Below are 27,384 nucleotides of genomic sequence, written 5' to 3' on the forward strand. Positions count from 1 at the left end.
CGTTGGGAAACTTGTACGTTCTGCTGTGTTCCTGGAAAGTGTCCCATTGTAATCTCCCTTCTTCCTCATGGCTCATGGCTCATCTTCTTCCTTCTTCCTCATGGCCGTTAACTGGTATGGGCAGAGTATTGTGATCCAAATCCAGATTTAGACATTGTAAGTATTGTATGTAAGTATTTCATCATTGGCTTATCTGAAAATGACATAATGACTCAAAAACAAGAATGAGCAGATGGGGAAGTTTTCTTCTTTTCACCTTTTAATCCAAAATATATGGAAATCAGCAGGTTATGGAACATACAAAATAATGATATAACCCTGACATCACAGGAATAACCATCAGCCGTCAGGTGTGATGTCACCACCTTGCTTCACGTGTGAGACTTCTGTCGTTTCCAGAACCTCTTGACCTCACTGTGTCCCTGCGGTGTCACCACCATCACCCTGTGAGCCACGTCCTGCCACACCAGACAGCCCAGACCCTGCACCACAACAACGTCATTAAAATGCAGCAGGCCACTGGAGGAACGGACAGTATCAGCACTTCCCTGCCAGGGAATTCATTCCAGAGCTACATCATTAAAGAGTGGTCAGGTGGAAAGGCCAAGGACATGGAGGAGGTGGATTACTTTAGAGCTACTGTGGTTTATATTAGGTGACTTCAGTTATTCCTGCAGGGATTACTGGATCATCAGAAGAGTAAAAACTAAGGTAGATAAAATAAGAACAGGATACGGTGATGTTGATGTTGACCACGACCCACAGGTGGCCGTCTGAGCGAGCCCAAGAAAAACTGAGTAGGTCCCCAATACAATGTGTGTTCCTTAACAAAACCTGTGTTGGACGTTATATGGTTATGGCCACGTTCATGTTTGTTGAAAATGTATCTGAATACATCATTGATCAGTGGCCATGTGAGCGAACTGTCAATATTAACTTCGTATCCTTGAAAGTGGTGCATGAAAATGTATGAAAGGAAAAAGAAGATGGTGAGCAGTGTTGATCTACCGCTGCCTCGGTGTGTTAGTGTTACTGTGTGACTTTGGTGTTTTAAAAATGTAGTTTGGATTCGAACGATGTTAAAACACCAAAGTCGGTTTCTCCTGTGTTCTGTGAGATAAAATGACTGTTTTTGCCAATGGAGTCTGGTGGTTTTGTAGAGAGCAGTTTCAGGTACAAAAGAAACATTGAGAAAATCTGTGATTACATCATTAACATGCTGTGACACAGCAGCAATCAGTGACAGCACAACGTTCAGAGACATTATGTAGAAATCTAAAGTGATTCTAATCTATATAACATCATCATATCATAAAATATTATATTATTCAGTCATGACAAGAAACAAACTCCAACCTGAGCTCTGTCCCGCAGCACCTCAAAGTCAGCTTGGGAGAGGAACTGGTTATAGAGCACTCCTGAAGGAGACAGGGACAGTAACAACACAGACAGGGTATACATGAGCTGAAAGACCACGTCAATCCTCAGCTCTCTATTACAGCTGCACAACAGGAGTTACACCTACTGACTGAGTGAAGCCGGTGGGGGTGGGGGGGTGGGTGGACACTGTGCTGCTCTCACTTTCTCTTTTTAACACCAATACTGTTTACCCCACCAATTATTTCCAGTCACTTTAGTGTGCTGTTTTTTCAATCTACATCTATAGTAACTGTATGTATAGAACATTCATGAAGTCCAGTGGCAGAACTCTCCCCAACAAATGACAGGATCCTGTGTTTCTGACCCAATCAGACAAAGTTAAACATTCTCCAGTTGGTCCTGCAGGTCCTGGAAACATTTTACAATCACTCTCTGTATCTTTTAGGTCAGACCACAACAACTGAAAAATGCAGAATGACAAAGTCATGAGGGAGTAACTTGGAGATTCAGTTGAAATTGACACACAGACACACACACACACACACACACACACACACACACACACAGGAGCATGCTCACCCTCTGTGAACTGCAGTCGATCTCTCTCCAGCTCCCACAGTCTGATCTGATCTGTTATGGTTGGAGGCAGGACTGGGGTCTGAAGCACACACACGGAGGATGAAGACCCATTAAAGGCCAACCAGTCACTCATATTAGAATGAAGTGAGAGAAGAACTGAGGGGTTTGAGGTACCTGTTTGAGCATGACAGGGTGAGCTCTGGTCCTTAGAAAGTGGATAATCTGGAGGGAAAAAAGAACTCTTGCACATATTCAGTTGAATTAGACATGCTTTAAGGGAGCCTGGGTCTGTTCGAGGTTTCTTCCCGTTAAAGAGGAGTTCTTCTTGCCACTGTTGCTCAATATAACATCTGATGCTGCTCATGTGGGAATTCTTGAATCCTTAATGTTGAATTCCTGAATCGTTGGGTCTCTCTCTAATTAAAGAGTTTGGTCTAGACCTGCTCTTTATGGAAAGAGTCTTGAGATAACGCTGTTGTGATTTGGTGCTATATAAATAAAGATTGATTGATTGATGATATGCACGATTTCTATAAAAAAACATTTTGGTTAAATCTTAAGAAAAGCTCACTGTAAAGTGGACATTCTAAATATAAGAAACATAAGTGAGATATGGTTTTGATTTATCATCACTACAATTAGGAATTCTAAAGCATTTTACACGATGAGGGTCTGTATGAATATGCCAGCAGAGATCACAACAGTGAGTGGGAGTCATTTCTCTCATGTTCCTCTGGGCATTGCCTTTTCTTAACCATCTACTCAGGTGTGAAAGAAGAGCCACTTGCTGACTTCTGTGTAGTTTTGTATTGTGGAGGCAAAATGAAGAAGGGGATTTCTATGCACAATGCATTTTAGCTGGACAAAACCAGTTTGGATTGGTTGGCGGTTCCATGGTTTTCAGAATCAGGTGACTTTTTCCTAATTGACAGTTTTGTAATTCAAGAATCAGTTCACATTTTTTCTGCCTTAAAAGTCATTTCCATTAACTGGACAACTAATTGTCACTGTACTGCCGTAGCTGTAGCTTTTAATCAATGTGGATAAATATCTCGGTAGTATTGCTAAATGAATGCATCGTCACTAAAGCTGTTTTAATGTTAGTGATTTGTTGGGTTGAACTTGACGGGGCTGCACTTCAATATTTTCACTATGGGTCAGGCTGCTTAAGCTTCTCTGGCTTGGCCACACAATACGGTGAAACATTATGCTTCACAGAGAACATAATATGTATCCTTTGAAAAAAACAAATGGAATTCTAGACCAAGTTTCCTTCAGACTTTAATGCCCCAAAATGCTAAAATATCAGCACCATAAACATGAGAAAATGTTAATAGGGGGGAATGAGGCACTATTATTATATTATTTATTATATTATAATATATAGTATCTATATATTTCTCTATCAATATTTCTGCCATTTATGTTGTTTTAATGAGAGAACTATAAAAATGAAGGGTGCCTACAATGGATTTATGTTACAGTTCCACTGGTCAGGATTCCCCCCCTTAAACTCCCTAAACCCTCCCTGTGGCAGTAGTTGAGTACCTGTTGTGCAGTGATGCCATTGGCAATGGCCTGTTGCACTGACTCCCTTGTCACCTGAGCCACCACGACATTGGGGAAGTGATAGAGCATCTCACTGAAGAGAGCCACCAGAGCAATCTGAAGCTCTGAGTCTGGGAGGGACACACACACACACAGTCAGTCAGTGCAGGTTCCAGAACATCACGTTGGGCAGCAAACATCTTAAACATGAAAATATGATCAAATCTATTGAGAAACACTGGATGAGTGATGGTAAACATTAGGTTTCATTCTGAACAAAAGCAGACACACATACTTGTGTAGGCGTAGATGCGATAATTGGTTTCTACCACAATGAAGCCTGCATCTCCAGTACCAGGAGTGGAGGCCAAGTTGGAGGAAGAGGAGCAGGAGGAGGAGGAGGAGGAGGAACTGGTCGTGACTCCTGCAGCCAGAGTTATGGCCAGTCTGGTGGGATAGTACCGCCGCGACTTCCTCTGAAGACAAAAGTCAGACAAACTAACACATTAGAACAATACATACTCTTAAATCTAAATCTAAACTAATCTCACTCATTTCCTTTTGTTTAGTTCACTTTCAAACACATTCTAGTCTCAGCAAATTCTGAATTCATACGTCACATTTCACTGTCATTCATCAGTCACATGATGGTTGCTACAAATTACTGAATGTAAAAATGTGATTTTGGCTTAAAATGGATAAATCTGATGTGCCAAAATCTATTGCAATCAACCTTGGAGATAGTTGACTGAGAAGTGCATAATTCATGTCACAAAGTCAGATCTTCCTTGCTCCTGGTCAAAGGAGAAGAATGCTTTTACTATGTAGATTAGTCTCCAAAGTATGAAAGTGCACATACAGACTGGAGTACGGTGGCAACTGCCATCAGTGTATGAATGTTGTGTGAATGTAATCTTTTACTATTTGGCAGCAATAATCTCAAAATTGCCTCCAACAGATCATGATGGGACTTTGCACATGCTGCTTGGCACTAATATGAACACTCAAAACACTTGACAGTTGTAAAATGTCTTCTGTGGCTCCGGAGGAGAAAATAACCTTGATGTTGTCATAGTGATGTCACCAGAGTTTTGTGATTAGAATCAGAACATTTAGGACAGGAAGTCTATTGCAGCTATTGAAACTGCATTATGGGATTTGTAGGATTCAGAAACTGAAAGTCAGTATGTGTCTGATGCGTGAATCTAGTTTTTAATGCGTTTCTTTGGAGTATCCCTTTAAAACGTATGGATGTGTTTTATAGTATTATTACTGCGGGTGCATACAGTATGGTGCTGTTTGTGTTACTTATTGCTATAATCTACCTGAAAACATCTTTCATATTTTTATTTTTAACATGTTCTACAGCTGAATGCTTCTTATATGTAACAATAATTATAAAAATCATTTATGTGCTTTTTATTTCAACTGAATGTTTTGGTTTGTTTTCTAGTTAAAGGGAAGCATGGTTTGGTGTATACCATCACTATGCTACTGCAGTGACCCTGCTTCCCCATGACCATCATCACAGTTTCTCTCCATCTGAAGCAGATGATGAGGAGGTGCTGCTGACAGGACTGTGACTGTGACTGTCGTGGATCTGTGCTCTCTTTCTCACCATCTCACCTTCCTCTGGAAGACCAGTCCAAACTCCCGCAGGTGCTGCAGGAATGTGAGTAATGACTCGCTCATGCCCTCTACTGAGTAATCCTGAGGCACACAGACAACACATGATCACTAACAACATCAGAGTCAAATTAAGCAGGAGCATTGTCATTTTGCTATCCTGCAGCAAACTGCTGTGCACTCACTCTGCCCAGAGTAGAGAAACTGAGCTGGAACAAGAACGACAAGATCTCCACCAGGTCCATCCCTCGAGACTGGAAAACACAAAGTATGAAATATGTATAAGTGCATGTTCTCATTCATCTACAAGTCTAATAACGCTGGGCAGAAAACATTTAGGTGGAGTGGAATAACCTGTGCTCTAATAGCTCACATGGTAAACTCTTCCACAGCTCTAACTCCATCAGACCAACAGTCATATTCACCATTCTGCTAAGTACAATGGTTCACTGTAATACAAACACTGATTCAATCACTACACTCACACTTCCTGCAGATATTAGACATAAACAGCCTTAAAAGGGAGGGGAGGATTATTACCTTGGAACTGCTGAAAGGCTTTTGATGTCTAACACCTATGCAGGGAGTGTTGAGCTAACTGACAGCAGCTTAATGCAGAAATGTACACTACCCTTGAGTAAAAAGGGAAGAAGTGTTGAGTGAACACAGTCGACCATAATCGACCACTGTCAGTCTTCTATGGGTCCTCTTTAAGACATGATTCATCACCAGTTACAATAAAAAGACAGATTCCATGATGCCTTACTGACTACATGCTTTTTTCCTTTATATCCAGTCATTTGTATGAAAATATCTTACCTCGGTTTGCCTTTGATACTTTGAACACAGTCCCTCTCTTTTTGTTAGGAGTATATATTAATGCTGACTTCAAATGACACTCCTGAACAAAATATGCTTGCTCAGAGTCAGAGGAACACTGCAGAGGCTACACTACTGCATCCACCCAGCATTTCCTGAGGTCTGAAGCTGGGGAAGGCTCTCAAAGACCTGGCAGAGGAGCCTCCGGGCTCAGGCTCTGAGGAAAGGACAAGGAGTGGGCAAAGCAGAGGGACATCTCCCCTGCTGCTCTGCCACCTTGAGATGTTCTGAGATTAAAGGAGCCAAACATGAGTGAAGGGTGGTTCAAAGCTGATGACCCTGCAGCTGGCACAGTGGCACTCAGCAGTGCATTGGGCAGGAATGTCCAGAGAGGTCCTATCTAGTGACTGAATGATCGATTAAGACACAGTCCCTGAGCAATTAAGTTTGACAAATGTATAACAGCACTGACAACAACACCCTGGTGAGTATTCGTAATAACAACAATGTACAGTATCCAAAGCTCTGTGGATTCTTCCTTCTGTTCGTGTCCTCTGTTTGACTGAAGTGGAGCAAGACTAGGGATCACAAGAAGAGAATACAGTGTGGTCGGGTCACCTGGAAATAAGGTGGCTGTATTAGGCCAGTGTCATGTTCTACTAGGAAATGATTGATTACTGAGGTGACAGAGCAAAACAGAATGAGATGAATTTACCTGCTGCTGTATTTATGTCTGTCAGTCAGAATTAGTTTCCCCATTAGTTAGTTACAGACATTCTTCTCCACAAACAGGGCACTTAGAAATCCTGACAGTGGATCACTGTGACCCAACCTGCTTGAAGATGCATCATCACAGTAATGGCAGGCTCTAGAGACTCCGTGGCCTTAATGGTACATTGGCTCAACTTATCTAAAGCTTATCAGGTCAAAGCAGCAGGTGACACACAGGTACCTGAGCAGTTTTGAGGTACTGCAGTGTGAAGTACCACAGCTGTGACGCTGTGTCCAGTAGGAGGAACTGGAAACCAGCTGAGGTGATGTAGGGTGCCTCTCCTGCCTCACTGACAAAACAGAGAAGATGACAGCAGGACAACATGAGGTCACACGCAGGGTCTCTGAGGTCTCCTCTTTGGTGACCTCCCTCAGACTTAAAAACATTTCTCTGCCTGGATTTCCCATAATGCAACATAAATTGAAGAGAACATTCTATGAATAGTCTGGTGTTTGGGTGGATTTGAGCTAAGTTTGAAGGGTTACAGGTTACTTGGAAACATTAAAGTAAAAGTAACATGCATTTCTGCAGTTAACATTCAACAAAAGACAGTCTGATGATAAATTTTTGTACAATACTATATAATACTGGGCCTAACAACATACAACACAAGCACTACCCTGCTGCTTTAATTCTATGGCTTCTATAATACACAGAGAAGACTGGTGACTGGTGTGGATGCAGCCTCGTTCTTTACTCCATCATCACACAGCACTGAGTTGATATTGTGCCAGTTGGTCAACCGAAGCACATTTAAAACCCGTTTGAAATTTAGAAGTGTGTCTGTGTTTTAACCAACTCATGAAGCCAATGTTGATTACCCAGCTAGGTGGAGATGAGAAAATCTGTTTTTACTTCAGTGGATCCGTGGGCACTGACTAGAAGTGAGAAGCTGCTTTTGTCTTATGTTTGAATTCAACGACCTACCATGTTAAAACTATGATTTCCCAGTGCTTAAGCTGCCACCAATGTCTTTGTAAACTGCATATATACAATGTTCCAATGGCAAGCTTGATAGGCAGGCTTCTACCACACTATCAATACTAACATCAACACCTACAAGCTGAAAAGGACCCTTTAAACTTGGTTCTGAAACAGCTGTGCGGCTCTCCACGTACCTTTTCATGAGGCCTGCTTGAACCAGCAGCTGAGCCAAGTCCTGACTGACTGCAGCACAGGGAGACCCCACCATGAAATGCAGGATGACCTCCCAGCGTTCCATGGCGTAGCGGTCAAGACTCTCAATGTCCCGCGCGTGGCGGTCAGGACCCAGAGTGCTGCCCTCATCTGCCCACGATTTGCCCCTGAGAGTCAACAGAGCAGTGACGACAAAGTGGTCACTGTGGCTGCAGTGCGGCACTTCCATCTCAAATTCATCTAGTTAGCTTAAACAAAGTCTAAACTGAAGAAATGAAACCTGGAACTAACCAACTGCGTCCTGGCTGAGCAGGAAGTGGAGGGAAGTAAAACCCAGCATGCAGCGGGTGTGTTTGGTTACAGTTATTTCAGCTTGTACATCCGGTGAAGACCTACCCGCCAAGCAGAGCTATCCTTAGGTTGTCTTTGAACACTGGGTTTAAAATGTATCCCTGCAGACCACCCTGCAGCTGCTGACTGTGCCAAAGGCGGAGGCCTGCCAACACTGAGACGCACTCATCATGATCCCTGCAGGCAGACGCCAAAGACAAAGAAAGAAGAATCATCTGAACTGGTTATTACTCTGCCATGTGCAGTCCGCTCTTCTTCTCCCACTGAGCAGGTGATGGAAAAACTGCTAACTCTGAATGGGGTTATTCACTGTTCCAGCCTTTCCAGTTCTTTTCACCTTTACGCCTGAAAGAGAATTCCTGTGGTGACGCGGTCCCACACACAGATGGAGCCCATTAGCATGTCTGTCACAGTCTAAACCAACAGATTTACAGGACAGACACAGTAACAGCAACAGAGAGTCATGTACAGTGGCAAGAAAAAGTATGTGAACCTTTTGGAATTTCATGGTTTTCTGCATTAATTTGTCATAAACTGTGATCTGATCGTCATCTAAGTGAAGGGGATTGACAAATGTAATGTGTCTAGAATAATCTTTCATGTCTTTATTAAGAACAACCTCATAGTGCTAGTGGAAAAAGTATGTGAACCCTTGAGTTAATGACCTCTGATTGGAGTCAGGTGTTAGCATACCTGGAGTCTTGTTAAGAAAAGGAGTTTGGAGGTGTGGACTAGAGCTACTTTGACTGAGAAAAACCATTCAAACTTTTTGAGTTTGCTCTGCACAAGAAGAATATGCTTACGTGAGCCATGCCTCGCCAAGAAGAGCTTTCAGAGGATCTACGATCAAGAATTGTTGATTTACATAAAGCTCGAAAAGGGTCACAAAGTGATTTCAAAGACTTCAGAAATTCTCCAGTCTCCAAATGGAGACACTTTGGGACTGTGGCTACTCTACCAAGAAGTGGGCGCCCTGTCAAAATGACCCCAAGAGCACAACGAAGACTCATCAGTGTGGTAAAGAAACAACCCCCGAGTGACAGCCGAAGATTTGAAGACGTCATTGGAGCTGGCTGACATCTGTCTTCATGAGTCTACAGTACGTAAAACATTGAACAAGCAGGGTGTCTATGGCAGGACACCACGAAGGAAGCCACTGCTTACTAAAAAGAACACTGCTTCACGCCTGAAGTTTGCGAAAGAGCACAGTGACACTCCACAGCGGTATTGGCAAAATGTTTTGTGGACTGATGAAACTAAGATTGAACTATTTGGAAAGAACACACAGCACTACATCTGGAGTAAAAAGGGCACTGCATCATCATGAAAACATCATCCCAACCGCTAAGTATGGTGGAGGAAACATCATGATTTGGGCCTGCTTTGCTGCAAGCTGGCTAGGCCCTGCTGCATCATTGAGGGGAAGATGAACTCCCAAGTGTATCAAAAAAATTCTTCAGGATAATGTGAGACTGTCTGTACGTCAGCTGAAACTCTGTAGAAGTTGGGTGATGCAGCAGGACAATGACCCAAAACACCGGAGCAAGTCCACAACAGAATGGCTTCAGAAAAACAAAATCAGCCTTTTGGAGTGGCCAAGTCAGAGCCCAGACTTCAACCCAGTGGAGATGTTATGGAATGACTTGAAGAGAACCAGTTATTAATTCCAAGGGTTCACTTACTTTTTCCACTACCATTTTGAATGTTGAATGAGTGTGTTCAATAAAGACATGAAAGATCAGAATTTTGTGTTCACTTAGGTGATCAGATCACATTTTATGACAAATTAATGCAGAAAACCATGAAATTCCAAAAGGTTCATACTTTTTCTTGCCACTGTAGAAGTAAAACATGCAGCAGAAACCCTGCCTGACTTAGAGGACCCAGCATTAAGCCGACCGCAAACACTATTTCCATCTTCAATTCAAGAAGCGTCCAGATAACAAGTGTGTTCATGAGAGTTTGGCTGACAGACAAACCTGATGAACACCCTGAAACGGTAGAAATGTGGGGGAGAACCCAAAATATGAGGTCATTCTCAGATACTAGTGGCTCCTTCTCTTAGATATTGAATGAAAATTGATGATAGAACTATAATTTTAGAGAACATTCAGGTTATTGAGAAACCATTAATGTCTCTAGCTGTTCTCACCTTTTAATTTTCACAATAAAGACTTAAACACTTTAACACACATGTAAATCAAATACAAACTTAAGAAAAAGAAGAAAAAACTAAACATGCCATTTCACTGTGTCTTTATGATGGGAATGGGTGTTTGTATCATATGAACAGTATGGAACCTGGACTGACTACAGTGGTGACTCCTCAGTAACAGATCAGTGGGTGGAACATGACGTGAAAAGGTAAGTAACTCACTTCTGACTGTCTTTCTTCACCCACAATGCCACTGCAGCCTGGGGGAGCGGCTGGTCCAGTAACAGCATACGCATCACATAATTCTTGGCCAGAGAGGGGAGTTCCCTGGAGAAGAGGATCACACAGTGGTCAGCAGTCATATGACCACATCACCATCACAGCCATGAGCACAGCTTGTGGCACAGCCAGCAGACCTGTAGACAGCCAGACATGTTGCTGGATGGTTGTACAGTCTGTCCAAAATCTCAGGACTCAGCTCTCTCAGGTACTCGTGCAGATTCTTACACTGCAGCTGGACACGCAGCTTCATTATCTGCCAAAATAAAGAGGAAGGTCATTAAATGCACCGTGACTGTAACGGATAAAACCCGGTTCTCCTGAAGAATGTCGCACCAAACTCCCTTAAAAAACGAGACAATATAAGGTTTCTTTGGTCGTCCTTAACTGGTCATTGTGATCTAATAAAAACTGACTGAAGGGTGTTTATTCTTTGGATCTATCCTGTAATTCGGGACACCTATATTTACCATATAACCTTTAGTTAAGTGTGCAAACAGCTTATTCCTAAATGATGTGTTTCATTCGTGGCAGTCACTAACAACAAGGCAGCTACACTGAGCAAACGTCTTCAAATGACCTTGTTGGCATGTAAATAAAAGGCATTATTTACCGTGAAGGTAGATATAAACTTTTGACGAATTCTTGACGGTAAACTTATTTAATGACACATAACAACTGCATTATTGTCGACCAACAGCTCTCCTGCGCTCTTCCGCTAAACGGCCATGTTCGCAGGTCATGTGACCTTAGAACGCGCGCTCTTATTGGTCATGCTATTTTCGACGGCGATCGTTGTGCATCTTCGGGGACAGTGCCGCCCCCTGTTGGACGGAGTGTGGACCATCACCTCATTAACGATTAAAGCTGAACATGTGTTAGAGGCACACACGTCATAGAGATCATTCCACTCTGCAGGATTTGAATGTGAATCTGTGTTGTGTAACACTCGGTTGCCGGTTTATTGGGAACATCTGACTAAAACTAATACCACATTCCTCAAACAGTGCCATCATTTAACTCAGCGGCCTTTATTTGAAGCAGGCTTGTATTAGTGGCAGGCCTTTATTTCTAAAGGTCATATTTTAGTGAGAAACCTCACTGTTTCTGATCTGAGACCATTTTTCCTGGGATTAACACTTCATCAGAACAAAGAGTTGAAAATAGCATTTTTATTTTAGCATTACAGCATTTATTTTATTCATTTTTGTTTTAATTGAAGTGATGGGCGGGCTGTGACTCAGCGGTAGAGTGGGTCGTCCCTCAATCAGAAGGTCGGGGGTTCGATCCCCAGCTCCTATGGGTCAGCATGTCGAAGTGTGAAAGAACAGTCTCCTCCATATTACATTCCTCCTGGATGAATGATGGGTGAATGAGGATGTGATGTAAAACGCTTTGAGTCGTTGAAATAACTAGAAAGGAGCTCTACAAATACAGACCATTTACCATGCAAATGTACATAAACCCTATCCTGCTTAACTGGCATACTCATATCACCACAAGTTTATCCACCCTTGTTTAGGCTTTTATTGGTTTGCCAACCCACCCTAGGTCATTTTTAGAAGCTTTTATTTAAGGAAATACTAAATCATTCCTTCATGAGAGTTCTAGTGGTCTGTTTTTGTTGGTGTCCAATCCACTATGACTCAGAGAGCTTTGCTGTAACTCAGTACAGTTCAACAGCACCACAAACTACATCCTCCACATCGATAACATATGTCCATGTTGGGTTTACAGCTTGTTTGATGCCCCAACAAAATAATGAATGCAGCTTTAAAAACATTTCAATAAACAACTTCAGCTACACAAATGTCTCATCTTAAGTAAACAGTTATTGTTCAGCATCAAAGTTCAAATCAGAAAATGGTGTTTAACAGAAAAAAACTAACCTAAGATCCTCTTGCAGGAGCTTTTTGCAGCTGTGAAATGTACCTCACATTCATGAATCCATTCGTTTATTCATTTGTAGAAGATCATCAGTGAATGAGCTGCACCACGCTATGTTCATGAATACTGAGCTGTGACACACTGAGTTCCAGAAAATGCTAGAAAGTGGAGTTATTCAAAGTGTGAATGCTAATAATAATAAATAATTAACAGGAACAGTTGGTGAGACGCTCTGCAGCCTCATCAGATAAACCAGAGGTGAATGCTCTGCTCCCTCACACTTCTATTCACAATCTGTGTGTCTGAAAGTGACAGTGGCAGACATGACAGCAGGCACACAGAGAGCAAGGCAGGCGACGAGTCAGGTTTCCTCTCAGGAATCCTCCTTCTCTTGGTGCCTGTAACACCAAAATCAAAGCATCAGCGGTGGATCAGAAAATGTTCAAACTAAGTTCCACCACACACACAATGCTTTACCTGCAGTGCATACAAGTGAAGAAGACCGTCTGTCCTTCATCTGCAGATCTCATCTGCCTGGTGTGGTAAATCATCCCCTCTTTATTACAACGAGAGCAGCGTCTGTCAATCTAGAGGGGGCGGGCGACCTCATTAGCACAGTGTCCAGCTGTACGATCACACCCAGCAGTGAGTGAGCACCAAACACTCTTCTTACCACAGGGCCCTTCAGTTCAGAGTCTTCCTCGTCCTTTAGGGCCACCGATGACTGCTCCACAGAGTTGAAGATGATTGTAGAGTGGATCTCCTGACCTGAGAGCTCTGGACAGTAAAATACGTACATTGCAGAGTTAATTAAACATTTGCCTTTAATATCAACACTTTGCATATTTTGCAATGAAAACTGTTCACTGTGACATTTGTAGATTATTCAGTCTAACAAAGACATTGCCCCTGAAGTGTTTTGAAGACACATTTTCAGTGCGTGGAGCACCACATACTAAAGTCCATTCACCTCCTTTGTGTCTGGGAGGCAGAAATGTCAAAACATACCAGTGAGGGGAAGTAAGGATGCAGCTTTCTGTAATCTGAACCACTGACATTCTACAGAACAAGTTCCATTGTAGGTTTATTATTCCAATATTGGTGCAAGCTGTACATGATTACAATGAATGTGTAGTCTTTTGTCTCTGTGCTGCTCACAGTCCTACTAATGGACTGTGACTGGGGGCTTAGGGAGGACGGGACGAGGACAGGGACAAGGACAGGGAAGGACAGGGATGGGGACAGGGAAGGACGGGGACAGGGAAGGACAGGGACAGGGAAGGACAGGGACAGGGACAGAGACAGAGACAGGGACAGGGACAGAGACAGGGACAGGGATAGGGAAGGACAGGGACAGGGACAGAGACAGAGACAGGGACAGGGACAGAGACAGGGACAGGGATAGGGAAGGACAGGGACAGGGACAGAGACAGAGACAGGGACAGAGACAGGGACAGAGACAGGGACAGAGACAGGGACAGGGACAGGGACAGGGACAGGGACAGGGAAGGACAGGGACAGGGAAGGACAGGGACAGGGACAGGGAAGGACAGGGACAGGGAAGGACAGGGACAGGGACAGAGACAGAGACAGGGACAGGGACAGAGACAGGGACAGGGATAGGGAAGGACAGGGACAGGGACAGAGACAGAGACAGGGACAGAGACAGGGACAGAGACAGGGACAGAGACAGGGACAGGGACAGGGACAGGGACAGGGACAGAGACAGGGACAGAGACAGGGACAGAGACAGAGACAGGGACAGAGACAGGGACAGAGACAGAGACAGGGACAGGGACAGGGACAGGGACAGGGACAGGGACAGGGACAGAGACAGGGACAGAGACAGAGACAGGGACAGAGACAGAGACAGGGACAGGGACAGAGACAGAGACAGGGACAGGGAAGGACAGGGACAGGGACAGGGATAGGGAAGGACAAGGACAGGGACAGGGAAGGACAGGGACAGGGACAGGGAAGGACAGGGACAGGGACAGGGACAGGGAAGGACAGGGACAGGGACAGGGACAGGGACAGGGACAGGGACAGGGAAGGACAGGGACAGGGACAGGGACAGGGACAGGGAAGGACAGGGACAGGGACAGGGAAGGACAGGGACAGGGACAGGGAAGGACAGGGACAGGGACAGGGAAGGACAGGGACAGGGACAGGGACAGGGACAGGGAAGGACAGGGACAGGGACAGGGACAGGGAAGGACAGGGACAGGGACAGGGAAGGACAAGGACAGGGACAGGGAAGGACAAGGACGAGGACAGGACTTAGTACCTGCCACAGGGATGCAGAAGGAGCAGCGGGGGCAGCGCACTGTGTCCTGGATTCCTGGGAGAGGAAGTATGTTCCCACATTCTGGGCAGAAGTTGGGATCACCACCAAAATATGACATCTCTGAAGAAAAGCAGAACGAGCCCCACACTGTTATACACTAGCTGCTGTTTCATTCTTTGCAATGCACATCAGCAGAGTTGTCATGTTGTCCGTAATTAAAACTTTGGAATAAACTGAGTCGTTACGTAGTATTAGCTTGGTCTTGTGTGTGTTTTGTTTGCTTTCTAAGTCAGATAGTAGTTAACACATTACCACGAGGCTATGTGTCCATAACAATCTAGACTACACGACTAAGGCGAGCTGGACCACATCTCACCAGTTAGCTAGCTGGCTAATGTTATATTCAACCAAACATTCGTTTGAGAACAGAATATAGTACATTACCTGTTTGATATGGAAATGATGTTACTGTCCACAATTACTCTGCAGGTACTGTGAATTTGGCACCTGCATGGTCCACGTACTGCGGGGTCCTTCAACTCCTCACCGTCGCATGTTGACACGTCATTTGGGCACGCCAGCGTTAGCGCCTATTTTGACCAGACGCTGTGATTGATTTTTATTTCTCGGTATTTCAAGGTATGTCGCTAAAAGTCCTTTTAACCTACAGCATTAGCAGCAACTTCCACGTAGCAACATGTGTGTTGAAATGTGTTGAGGTTCAAAGCTGAACTGTGAACTGGTTGAGAAGGCGGGTTGATGTGTGTTAGCCGTTGAGCTAACTGCAGCGAGCTATTGAAATAGTTCCTTAGGTTTGGCTGACAGGTGAACGTTCTTACAGTAACTACATAACCTAATAACCCCCCCCTTTATTCGCCTTTATAAGCTAACCAAATACCACATGCTTCCCTTTGTCAGCAAACGTTAGGTTAAGTCAAAGGAAGGAAAAATACGAGGTTTTTTATCAAGCTGTCTAAACTATATTACTCTATAGATAGCGACAACACTAAGATAGAGCTCCTGGACTGTTCCATCAAAATAAAAGCACAGAAGTTTACAATAAACCACATACTTAAAAACCTTTTATAAAGGAGGCAAGTTAAAGGGGGAGTTCACATACTGAAAACATCTGATCAAAGTGAAGGGTGTCAGTCAGTTGGCAGGCAACAGAGTTGAAATAAATCATTCATCAGTCATTAGGAAAACCACCTCTGTTCAGGCTCGACCATCTCCTGGACTGTGACCCTCTGGCACCGACCTAAAGATGACCATCTAAGCCTAGAGATGAAAAACATCTGGGTAAAAATAATGTCTAATTTGAACAATTTCTACAGGGTAGAAGGGTTATCCCTTCGCTACCTGGTGCTAGGAAAAAAAAGATAACCGTTCTAAACTTAGAAATAATGCAGGAAAATGTTTTTTTCTTTTCTGATTTGTTGATCAGTTCCAGACCCCCCTGACCCCCCTGACCCCCAGGCTGGGAGCCCTCAAGGTTGAAAATGTGTTAATATTGGTTAATATTTATTTTCTAAATGATTTTAATTTCTTTAGTAAAATCTTTCTCCTACAAAGTGTTCTATTGCTATTCACTATAAAGACTGAAGTGCCAGCTGTTAATGTGGCTGAAGAATCTTTCAAGCTGCCTGTAAAATAATGAAGACACTCTATTAACAGGCACTCGGTGCATTATTTAGAAATGAAGCCGCCAATTCAATTCTGTTCTTTTTGATAAAGAGACGGCTTTTGTTTAACAGTGAACCTCAGCTGCTGCTAAGAATTATTTTCGTCTGTTATTTGTCAGTGATTAATCAATGATTTCATTTATAATTGTATAGACATTAATTATAAAATATAGAAAATGCAGATAATAAATTGTAATGATGTCTTCAGAAAGATCACTTAGATCATGAATCGAATACCAAGATTGTGGATGGTTTTAAGTAGACCAACAGTTCTTCTGTTGATTATTTGTTTCAGCGTTGCGATGTGTGTCTGTCTGTGGTGGAGGTGTTGAGTAGGAAATCATTTTCATTTAGTTTGAAAAAACAACAGATGTGTTCAAGTCTTAGTTTAGTATCCAAAGAAAACTAAAGTCTGTCTAAAATGTAAAATGTCTTGCAGCTGTGTCAGGATGGCTGAGACGGACGTAGACAACGAGCTGTTAGACTACGAGGAGGATGAGGTGGAGGCTGGGGGGGTCGGGGATGTTGGAGGTGCAGGTGACATGTCGATAAGGAAGGAGGGAGTGAAAGGCTCCTATGTGTCTATTCATTCCTCTGGATTCCGAGACTTCCTGCTAAAACCTGAACTGCTCAGAGCCATAGTGGACTGTGGGTTTGAGCATCCATCTGAGGGTGAGTAGTCAGTGCCACACGGGAAAAGATACAACCTTTTCTCATTTTCATGGTCTCTCTTTATAATTTTCCTGATAAAGACTGCTGTCAGTTCATGCCTTAATAGAGACGTGTTGCATGTGTGCGTTAATTACAGTCCAGCATGAATGCATTCCTCAAGCGATCCTTGGTATGGATGTGCTCTGTCAGGCCAAGTCTGGGATGGGGAAGACTGCAGTGTTTGTTCTGGCCACCCTACAACAGCTGGAGTCTGTCACTGGACAGGTGATCCTTCCTCATGACTCGCCTTATCTATGTAATAATCCTGTCATCAACAGCCCCCCCCCCACACTTTAAAAACGATCCTTTTGGCTCACCCTCTTTGTCAGTTTGATTTACTGAGGAAGTTTCTGCTATCAATTTTGCATACTGTGAAAGTATCCTATGTTGAAGAAAAAGAGGATATTGATTGTACCTGTCTTTGTTGTGCTCCAGGTGTCTGTCCTGGTTATGTGTCACACCAGAGAGCTGGCCTTTCAAATCAGCAAGGAGTATGAGAGATTTTCAAAGTACATGCCCACTGTCAAGGTAAAACACTGTAACCAGACTGTTCCAATAGCCCAAATCTTGACTGTGTCACAGCACATATAGCGTGTGTGTGTGTGTGTCTCTCTACAGGTAGCAGTGTTTTTTGGAGGGCTGTCTATAAAGAAAGATGAAGAGGTGCTGAAGAAGGACTGTCCTCACATTGTGGTTGGGACACCGGGGAGGATCCTGGCGCTGGCACGCAACAAGACACTCAACCTGCGTCACATCAAGCATTTCATCCTAGATGAGTGTGACAAGATGCTGGAGCAGCTCGGTCAGTAAATCTGTCCACCCATATGCCTTTCTAAATTTAATGGAAAACTCCATCTAAAATACTGGACAGTGTTAAAAGCAAGCTATTGATGATGTTCTTTGCATTTCTGTGTCCATTTTAATTTGGGGGTGTATTTGTCTGTTGCACAGTAATTCTGACTGTTATGTAGAATTACTGTAAAAGGTACACAGGGTTAAGATAACTATAGTGCTGATGCAAATTTTGGTTTTCGGTTTGGTGTGGGGGCACACACACTGACAGCCCTGCTAAAAGCAGAGCGCAACACAGCTGCAGAGCCTGCAGACAGGGTAGAGTTGGACAATATCACAATATACAGTACCGTATAAAAAGTTTAGACACATCTTCTCATTCAATGTTTTTTTAAATTTTTATTATTTACTATATAATAGATTAATAGTGAAACATAAAAACTATGAAGGAACACATATGGACTTAAGAAGTAAACAAAAAAGTGTTAAACAAACCAGAACATGTTTGATGTTTCAGGTTCCTCACAGTAGACACATTTTGCTTTGCTGGCAGCTTTCCACACTCTCTGCATTCTGGAGGGTTCTCAGTTAACACATGCTGTTTGAGAGCATCAGTTGTGTTGTGCAGAGGTAGGGTTGGTGCACAGTTCTATACAGTGAACAGTCTTATTCCACTACTCTTCTAATCCATATTATGGTAAGAACCACTCAGCTAAGTAAAGAGAGACGAAAGTCCATCATTACTTTAAGACTGAAGGTCAGTCGATCCAGAAAGTGTCAAGAACTTTCAATGTTTCCTCAAGTGCAGTCGTGAAAACCATCAAATTCTCTGATGAAACTGGGTCTCATGAGGACCCCCCAGGAAAGGAAGACCAAGAGTTACCTCTGCTGCAGAGGATAAGTTCATTTAAGCTTTCAGCAAATCAGCAGCACCTCAGATTAGAGTCACATAAATGCTTCAGAGTTCAAGTAGCAGACAAACCTCAACATCAGCTGTTCAGAGGAGACTGTGTGAAACAGGCCTTCATGGTGGAACTGCTGCAAAGAAACCACTGCTGAGGAAGAACAAGAAGAAGAAGAGAATTTCACGGGCCCAGAAACACAAAGAGGACTTTAGACCAGTGGAAGTCTGTACTTTGGTCTGATCAGTCCAAATGTGACATGTTTGGTTCCACCCCCCCCATGTCTTTGTGAGACACAGAAAAGGTGAGAAGATGGTTCAGAGTGCTCAGCACCTCTGGGAGCTCCTTCAAGACTGATGGAAAACCATCCAGGTGACCTCATGAAGCTGACTGAGAGAACGCAGAGAGTGGGCGAAGCTGTTATCAAAGTAAAAGGTGTCTGCTCTGAAGAATCTGAAACATAAAACATATTCTGGTTTGTTAACACTTTTAGTTTACGACATCATTCCATTTGTGTCCCTTCATAGTTCTGATGTCTTCAATATTAATCTACAATGTAGAAAATAATAGAAATAAAGGAAAACCATTGAATGAGAGGGTGTGTCCAAAATGTGACTGGCACTGTATACATCATGAGGTGATACAGGTGTTGACTGTCATTCCTTTGGCCATACTGTTTATACTATCCATCCCTTTCCTATATCTGGATGTATTAGACCATTATGAAGAGGACTGCTTTATGTATGGTCTCAGTTTGGTGAAGTACTCTGACCTGTCACGATGCCCATTAACAGTTACAAGACATGCAAGATATGTATTTAGATCACTATGAGAGCTAGACCTAAAAATGGACCAGGCCAGGCCAGTTCAGTGGTACACGTGTTGGCCAATAAGTTACGAGACCGAAACGCCACAGCAGGTTTGAGGTGTTTTAGAACACCGTCTCAGTTCCATAGTTGGTCCACCAAAGAGCAATGACTGAAAAACATCCCAGTCCGTGTACATCTTAGTCACAATCAAAAAAAGGTCAAATATGAACAGTTTGGTTGTTGTCTGTGTTTTAAAATGTTGCTGTTGCTGATTGAGAAATTGTCATCAGATAACATGAAACTCCCAAATAACAAGGTCAGTGTTGGCTCAAAAATCCAGCATTGGCTGGGATAAAGTAAATACTGCAATCAGTTGCCATGGAAATAACTCGGGTGCCATTTCCATGATAAAATGATGGACTTCTATTTTTGTCAGCCATTAGCAGGTCTCCTTCAGTGTAATCCTATGTGCTTTTAGTTTGGGTTAGCACAATATTACATCAGTTTGAAGTCTTTTGTCACACTGCTGAAGTGTAGTGAGCTGTAATTTGAAGACTTCATACTCAGTGCATCTAACGCACAGCTACTGTATCTCCCTTCCAAGCTAGTTCTTTGGCTGTGTGCTGGTAATTTAAAAGACTGGATCAACATTTTCGGAAATTTGTTTATTCACAACTGAATTACGAGAAGCAAAGCGGGTTCAGGGAAGGAACGGGCACCATGAGAAGATGGCTATAAAGGAACTCACTGCCATAATTAGGAAACATGAAGGCAACTAAGGGTGGAGCTTTGTTCTGTATTCACTACTACTGAGTCAGTGTGACTGACCGATATACTGACATAATACTGATCTCAGTCACTGTTCTGCTCTTCAGACATGCGCAGAGACGTCCAGGAGATTTTCCGTTTGACCCCCCACGAGAAGCAGGTCATGATGTTCAGCGCCACCCTGAGTAAAGAGATCCGTCCAGTCTGCAGAAAGTTCATGCAAGATGTAAATACGCCTGCACACAATCATCCACCATGCCTCCTCTTGCTCCCTCCACACCTCCACTGCTCTCCTCCCTGCTGTGCCACATCTGCTGGAACAGCGGATAACACAGACCGTGTTGCCCTGCGACCTCCGTGAATCAAGTTACAAGCAAGAAAGAAGTTTTACTCCCGACAGCCCCCTCAGTGCGTGGGGGAACGTCTGGCCACGGTGCTGTCGTGTCACAGGCCTTTGCTACTGTGACCGACCAATGCTACGCATCTGACGCAGCCTATAAACATGCTGCACTACTTTAGCTCGCCCTGGCTTAAATCTACAATATGCAACTTTTGGTCTTGAGGCAAGTGTTGAGGCCGGGAGTGTGCTGTCAAGTCGCCACCCCCACTCCCTACTCAAACAACATTCATCATGAGCCAGAGATATCAAAGAAGGAGCAGAGAAAGCCTGAAATCCTGTTCTTCACTGTTTCTCTACACTCTTGTTCTCACTGCTCTGTAGCCATGCAGCCACACATCCATAGAGGAGATTTACAAACCACACCACCCCAGCTAAATGAAAAGTGTCAGACCAGCAGGGAACCAATCACACACACCGTCTGGAAGTGTACCATAAAGATTTGTTGGAGTTGTATATTACTGTTCAGACAAGTTGCATACTGTAGCTTTAAGGCCAGACCAGAAATTGGCATCGCTGTCTGAATTGGCATCAGTACATAATCCTTCCTGACTTTAATCCCAGGAAGTATTATGGGCCATAGGTTTACCTGTCTGGTACCCCTATGTAGAGATTCAGCTATGAGCCATGTCCCTAGACCAGGGCCCGTATGTATCAAACCTCTGCTCACTAAAGAATGCTCTAAAGACTTGGAGCTCTTGAAAAATTCCTCACTAAAGGTTATAAAAAACACATTTAACTCTTAATTACAGCGTAATTAGAGGAATCTTTTCAAATCACTCACACATGCTCATGCAGCCATCTTGGACTGGGGAAGGACCAGCCCACTTTGTAAAGTAAGCTGTGAGCCTCTAGCTCACACCCTGGTCACTCCCACTTTGTGTCCATGGTGGATGTATCAGTTTGTAATCAGTTTATCAGTAACTTGGTTAAGGCCAAGTCTCTTGGGTGAAATGGACCATGCATGCACAACATAAAGTGAAAAATAAAGGGTTAGGGTTAAACTAGTTTAAACCCAGGCCCTCTGAGGTCTCAGGATTAGCTAACAAGGCCCTGTCACTTCAGCTTATTCTGCACCCAATGATGGATAAGGAATTTACAGAATTAACAATGAATCAAACTAACTGCCACACTGTGGCCCTGGATTCTTTGGGGCCCCTGAGGATCTGAAACTTCAGCACAGGTTTTGGGCTCTGTCTATTAAATAATTCAGACCTGTCTAGGACCCTTACAGGCTCCTTTTATTCCAACTTGCTTTGTGTTGAGCATGAACAGCAGTCTTGCTTACTTATGTTTGAGTAAAAGAAGTTAATGTGTCATATCATGTTACACTTCAGACCAACATTGCAGTTTGATAAATACGGGCCCAGGGGACTAAATTGCTCTCTATAATGCAAGGCTGATTATAAGAACTGCTGCTCTTTATGTCCAGCACTGTCAGCCCCCCCGCTGCTGGAAAAGTGTCCCCACTGAGCCACATACACAGATACAAGAATGTCTTTGTGGCCTTACATGGCACACATCAAGCCTCTGCAGTAGCAGTAAACAGAATAAGTGAGTGCACTGAGGTGTAGAACACACTAATCCTACTTAGAGGGAAATACAACTGAAGAAGACAGGAAGATACATAACCCCAACAATAAAGTAAGGTCAGACAGCTTGTAGTGGAGCACACGCTGTTAACTGCACCAGAAATACCAAAGCAAAGAACAAACCAGATACCTTGCAGCGAACATGTAGATCTTTTGGCTTTGGTCTGAACATCAGATAGTGTTTTGGCTAATGACAAACACGAGGCTTGTGCTGGCAGGACACACTGCTCAGGAGATTTGTTACACCTTCACAGAAACGACGCTCCACTGTAATGCAGAAATAGGTTAGAAACAGAAGGTGTGTGTCTGATAAGCACCTGCTAGTGCGGTGTTTTTAGGCCTGCTTGTTGTGGTAGACTAGCCAGTAGAAGGGTGGGCGTAAATATGGAGGCTCACTCAGACGTCACTCTCTGGTAGATGACTTGTCAGACTGTGCTTATCTCTTGAAGCTGATGTGTTTGCTTCCTTAGTTCCTGCACAGACTGATGGACCCTGCTCTTCCACTCAGCTCAGTGTTTTGCTTTGTTGGCCTTCAATCCTCCATCGGTATCAGACCAGCCGGTGGTCTTAGTGGAGCGTCTGGTAGCCAAAGAGACAGATGTTTTCTCAGCAGCCGGTGCAGCCCAAACCGGAGCTAAAAGGAGAGTTGATGCTGGACAAACAGCACTCCAAATAAATGCCCATGTTGCTCCAGGCCTGTAGGGTGTGTCAGTGTGCCAACACTGTATCAGTGTCATGTTTGAGTCGTGCTATGTGCTTGGAGCCCTGCACACCTGCCTGCTGCTCTAGTGAGACATGCACCACGTGGGGCAGTCTGTCTGTCTGTCTGTCTGTCTGGAGTATTTCTCTGAAACACTCTCTGGACCAATGAGTCTGTGAGTTTGGTGTCAACTGTTGAGAAATCTAGTTCAGCTCCAGTTGGTGGTTCTGGATTGAATGTCAGTTTGCAGGTTCCAGCTTCTCTAGTGTGAGAATTAGTTGCTTTTCTTCATCCTGTCTGATAGTAAATACATATGTTTGGGTTTTGGACTGTTGGTCAAGAAAAATAAGCTACTTTTATGTATCACCTTGTGCTCAAGTTAATTCTAAATGCAATATTTACTGTATTGGGATTGAACACAGGGCTCAGATGATGCACTGAACTATAGATGGTTCCACTGGAGTCCTGACGACTTTACACTGATGGAGGAGCTGCAGGTGTTATATTGATTCCTCCAATAGGCAGATTAGACGAGTGTGTAACCTGAGTTGATCAGGATGTCTGCTTTAGTCTGCAACACAGTGTGTGTGTGTGTGTGTGTGTGTGTGTGTGTGTGTGTGTGTGGTTATATCTGTGTGTGGGTGTGTGGTTATATCTGTGTGTATGTGTGTGTGTGTGTGTGTGTGTGTGTGTGTGTGGTTATATCTGTGTGTGTGTGTGGTTATATCTATGTGTGTGTGTGTGTGTGGTTATATCTGTGTGTGTGTGTGTGTGGTTATATCTGTGTGTGTGTGTGTGTGGCTATATATGTGTGTGTGTGTGTGTTATGTGGCCCACAGTGTTGCCTCTCTCTCTCTCTCTCTCTCTCTCTCTCTCTCTCTCTCTCTCTCTCTCTCTCTCTCTCTCTCTCTCTCTCTCTCTCTCTCTCTCTCTCTCCTCTGTGCTGCCTGTCCTCCTCCACAGCCCCCCCCCCTGTCTGAGCTATATGTCCTCTCACCTGCTGCCTTCTTTTGATGCATTTTCCTGCATCCTCTCACCTCAAACATGTCTGCTCTGATGATCTATCCTGTAAAGCCCCCCCCTACACCTTTACATTCTGTCTCACCTGCTGTAATAAACTCCACTTCCACACTCCCTTATTTCCCCACCCATGTCCTTCTTTCAATCTTCTCACCCCCCCCTAACCCCGTGCGACTCCTGCCCGCTCCAGCCCATGGAAATCTTTGTGGACGACGAGACCAAGCTGACTCTGCATGGGCTGCAGCAGTACTACGTCAAGCTGAAGGACAATGAGAAAAACAGAAAGCTCTTTGACCTCCTGGACGCACTGGAGTTCAATCAGGTACTGTGTCCTGTGTCAGCCTGCTGGGTGTGCACGCACCCCCTTCTGAAAGTCTTGTTGTGGACTTTGTGGAGGGGGATTCAACACTAGGTGAAGGCTCAGTGTGTGTGTGTGTGTGCATGCTCATTTAGTACAAGCATGTTTAGAAGGGACAGACTTAGAGCTCTTTAAGGCTCGAGCTTCAAATGAAGTAGGTTGTGCAATGTGACCATGACTAAAAGCCAAAGTGTCAGGAAGAAGGGGGGGGGGGGGTTGTCACCTGCCAGGCCACTTCTGCAGTTGCCATCTACTGCCTGGACTACTGCACCCCCCCCCCCCCCCCCCTCCCTGTGGCCCACTGGCCCTACAAGAAGTGATGGGAGAAGTACTTCATTGGAAGCTTCTGGAGGTCTTGCTTGTGGAGGTAGATGCACAGGGTGAGCATGCAGAGGCCAAGTGTAGCTGAGTCGGCGTGCTGTGTTGTTCAGGTGGTGATCTTTGTAAAGTCGGTCCAGCGGTGTGTAGCTCTGGCTCAGCTGCTGGTGGAGCAGAACTTTCCAGCAATCGCCATCCACCGAGGGATGCCTCAGGAGGAACGGTGAGTGAGCCGTCAGACACACTCATTACATTTCACCTCATTATCACTCATATATCACATCACATCACATCACATCACATCACATCACATCACATCACATCACATCACATCACATCACATCACATCACATCACATCACATCACATCACATCACATCACATCACATCACATCACATCACATCACATCACATCAGAGATCATGCTGTGTCCTGTGTACTGAGGTCTCAGGGGGATATAATGGAACACTGAAGCAGTCTGTTCTCGGTTGTGTCTGTAGCTTGTCTCGCTACCAGCAGTTCAAGGACTTCCAGAGGAGAATCCTGGTGGCCACCAACCTGTTTGGACGAGGGATGGACATCGAGAGAGTCAACATCGCCTTTAATTATGACATGCCAGAAGACTCTGACACTTACCTGCACAGGGTAAGGCTCTCTCTCTCTCTCTCTCTCTCTCTCTCTCTCTCTCTCTCTCTCTCTCTCTCTCTCTCTCTCTCTCTCTCTCTCTCTCTCTCTCTCTCTCTCCAACACTCACACTCACACACACACACACTCTCACTGTAAGCCACTGTTGGTTCATACCTTTTCAGTGTACCTGACCACCTGAACTAGATCTGTAAATGTGTGTTACAGTGGGTCATATTCAAGTAATGTAAAATATTATATATGAAATATAAAAACTGTCAGCAGCTGGACAAGCCCCCTCAGTGGGTTCAGTGGGTCACACAGTGGGTCACACAGTGGGTCACACAGTGGGTCACACAGTGGGCTCAGTGGGTCACACAGTGGACGCAGCATAAGCAGAGGAGCTGGGCACAAACACACAGGTCCCACTACAGAACCTGCCCACAGTGGAAAGGACTCACCCTTATCACCCTTATCACCCTGATCACCCTGATCACTCTTATCACCCTGATCACTCTTATCACCCTGATCACCCTGATCACTCTTATCACCCTGATCACCCTGATCACTCTTATCACCCTGATCACCCTGATCACTCTTATCACCCTGATCACTCTTATCACCCTGATCACTCTTATCACCCTGATCACTCTTATCACCCTGATCACCCTGATCACTCTTATCACCCTGATCACTCTTATCACCCTGATCACTCTTATCATGTGGACCTGCACAAGCACAGGGTGACCCCCTACATGTGTTGTGCTTTCGTTTTATTCCATAAGATCAAATCTAGTGTTGAACTAGATTTAGTATTATTGGAGTGAAAGCAGTGAAAGATTCAGACGTGAGCTGGTGCTGAACGGTCCTGACTGACTCCCCCAGGGGCTGTACCCAGAACCTCATGTGGCCAGTGAGCCTCTGAATGGATTGTACCACATGCCTCCATTGACAGTGATGGGGGGGGGTGTGTTGTAGGTGGCCCGGGCAGGCAGGTTTGGCACAAAGGGCCTGGCTATCACGTTTGTGTCTGATGAAAGCGACGCCCGCACACTGAACGACGTCCAGGACCGCTTTGAGGTCAACATCAGCGAGCTGCCAGAAGAAATCGACATCTCCTCCTACAGTGAGTTCTCCTTCACCCTTTGGATTTACTGAAAGTGTATTCTGAGCCCCCCCCCCCGGCTAACCTTCCCGTGTGTCCTTGCAGTTGAACCAGCACGATAGACGGCCGGGGCTCCCTGCGGACGCACGCTCGCTGTATGTGCAGTTTCACTTTCATGGTAGATGCAGATGTTTGTATGAACCCTGGCATGTCAGACAGCAGACCCCCCCCCCCCAGCCTGTGATGTTCGCTCTGTGGAAGGAAGGCAGCAGTACTGTGGTGGTACGGCTCCCTCTGCAGGGGGAGAGAACACACTTTGTGTTAGATTCTCTGTTGTGTTTCACCTTGGAATGTCAGGATGTGTTCTAGGATATTTACTTTTCATGTTTAGTGTCTGAAGGATTGCTGCTTCTCTAGATGGGAGAGGTGGGGGTGTTACCAGAGGAACGGTAGAGACGCAGACATGACTAAACTCTGTTCACTGCTGTGTGGATTAATAAATCTGTTTTTTTCCTGGTAAAGTCTCTCTCATTCTTCATCCACCTGTGCATTTTACTTTTGTCTTCTTATCAACAAATCCCACAAAACACCAAAACCACCGATGTGTCCTCTGTCAGTCTGTCAGTCTGTCTGAGGCCCAGAAAAAAACACACCTCTCAGAAACATGGCTGTGCAGTAGAGATGTCTAGAAGCAACAGAGCACTTGGTGGGGACTACTTTTAGTGGCGGACTGATTCTCATGTGCTGCTCTAGTGAGTGTTTCCAGATGTGTGTGCAGAGCAGCAGC

At 44.4% G+C, this 27,384-nt stretch overlaps 3 protein-coding genes across 3 annotated transcripts; 1 reads left to right on the forward strand and 2 right to left on the reverse strand.

Annotated features, from left to right (window-relative positions):
* Window positions 1-238: 238 nt before the first annotated feature.
* Window positions 239-11,372, reverse strand: gtf2h4 (general transcription factor IIH, polypeptide 4). Its single transcript, XM_070846371.1, has 14 exons — window positions 11,260-11,372; window positions 10,784-10,902; window positions 10,590-10,694; window positions 8,258-8,389; window positions 7,843-8,028; window positions 6,905-7,013; window positions 5,319-5,387; window positions 5,134-5,217; window positions 3,803-3,983; window positions 3,508-3,638; window positions 2,134-2,181; window positions 1,960-2,038; window positions 1,357-1,418; window positions 239-482 (listed from the first exon to the last, which is right to left on the reverse strand). The coding sequence occupies exons 2-14, from the start codon at window positions 10,897-10,899 to the stop codon at window positions 372-374; spliced, it is 1,413 nt and encodes a 470-aa protein (XP_070702472.1). The 5' UTR covers window positions 10,900-10,902; window positions 11,260-11,372; the 3' UTR covers window positions 239-371.
* A 449-nt stretch (window positions 11,373-11,821) lies between these two features.
* Window positions 11,822-15,341, reverse strand: polr1h (RNA polymerase I subunit H). The gene is made up of 5 exons (XM_070846706.1): window positions 15,265-15,341; window positions 14,821-14,940; window positions 13,207-13,310; window positions 13,011-13,120; window positions 11,822-12,931 (listed from the first exon to the last, which is right to left on the reverse strand). Exons 2-5 carry the CDS (start codon window positions 14,936-14,938, stop codon window positions 12,907-12,909), a joined length of 357 nt encoding a protein of 118 aa, XP_070702807.1. The 5' UTR covers window positions 14,939-14,940; window positions 15,265-15,341; the 3' UTR covers window positions 11,822-12,906.
* A 36-nt stretch (window positions 15,342-15,377) lies between these two features.
* ddx39b (DEAD (Asp-Glu-Ala-Asp) box polypeptide 39B) lies at window positions 15,378-27,118 on the forward strand. Its single transcript, XM_070846708.1, has 11 exons — window positions 15,378-15,459; window positions 16,942-17,174; window positions 17,311-17,438; window positions 17,649-17,741; window positions 17,832-18,015; window positions 20,592-20,710; window positions 24,384-24,515; window positions 24,983-25,092; window positions 25,369-25,513; window positions 26,471-26,618; window positions 26,703-27,118. The coding sequence occupies exons 2-11, from the start codon at window positions 16,952-16,954 to the stop codon at window positions 26,717-26,719; spliced, it is 1,299 nt and encodes a 432-aa protein (XP_070702809.1). The 5' UTR covers window positions 15,378-15,459; window positions 16,942-16,951; the 3' UTR covers window positions 26,720-27,118.
* The last annotated feature ends 266 nt before the right edge of the window (window positions 27,119-27,384 follow it).

This window comes from Pempheris klunzingeri, chromosome 16 (genome assembly GCF_042242105.1).
Source record: "Pempheris klunzingeri isolate RE-2024b chromosome 16, fPemKlu1.hap1, whole genome shotgun sequence".
NCBI classification, from domain to species: Eukaryota; Metazoa; Chordata; class Actinopteri; order Acropomatiformes; family Pempheridae; genus Pempheris; species Pempheris klunzingeri.

Coding starts and splice junctions, on each gene's coding strand:
- gtf2h4 (XM_070846371.1), bottom strand. CDS start 10,899: ATGAAGCTGCGTGTCCAGCTGCAGTGTAAGAATCTGCACGAGTACCTG. Junction 5,218..5,318: donor GTTTCTCTACTCTGGGCAGA/GTGAGTGCACAG, acceptor TGTGTGCCTCAG/GATTACTCAGTAGAGGGCAT. Junction 1,419..1,959: donor TCGACTGCAGTTCACAGAGG/GTGAGCATGCTC, acceptor TGTCTCCTTCAG/GAGTGCTCTATAACCAGTTC.
- polr1h (XM_070846706.1), bottom strand. CDS start 14,938: ATGTCATATTTTGGTGGTGATCCCAACTTCTGCCCAGAATGTGGGAAC. Junction 13,121..13,206: donor CTGAACTGAAGGGCCCTGTG/GTAAGAAGAGTG, acceptor CGCCCCCTCTAG/ATTGACAGACGCTGCTCTCG. Junction 12,932..13,010: donor TTCACTTGTATGCACTGCAG/GTAAAGCATTGT, acceptor TTGGTGTTACAG/GCACCAAGAGAAGGAGGATT.
- ddx39b (XM_070846708.1), top strand. CDS start 16,952: ATGGCTGAGACGGACGTAGACAACGAGCTGTTAGACTACGAGGAGGAT. Junction 25,093..25,368: donor GGGATGCCTCAGGAGGAACG/GTGAGTGAGCCG, acceptor TTGTGTCTGTAG/CTTGTCTCGCTACCAGCAGT. Junction 25,514..26,470: donor CTGACACTTACCTGCACAGG/GTAAGGCTCTCT, acceptor GGTGTGTTGTAG/GTGGCCCGGGCAGGCAGGTT.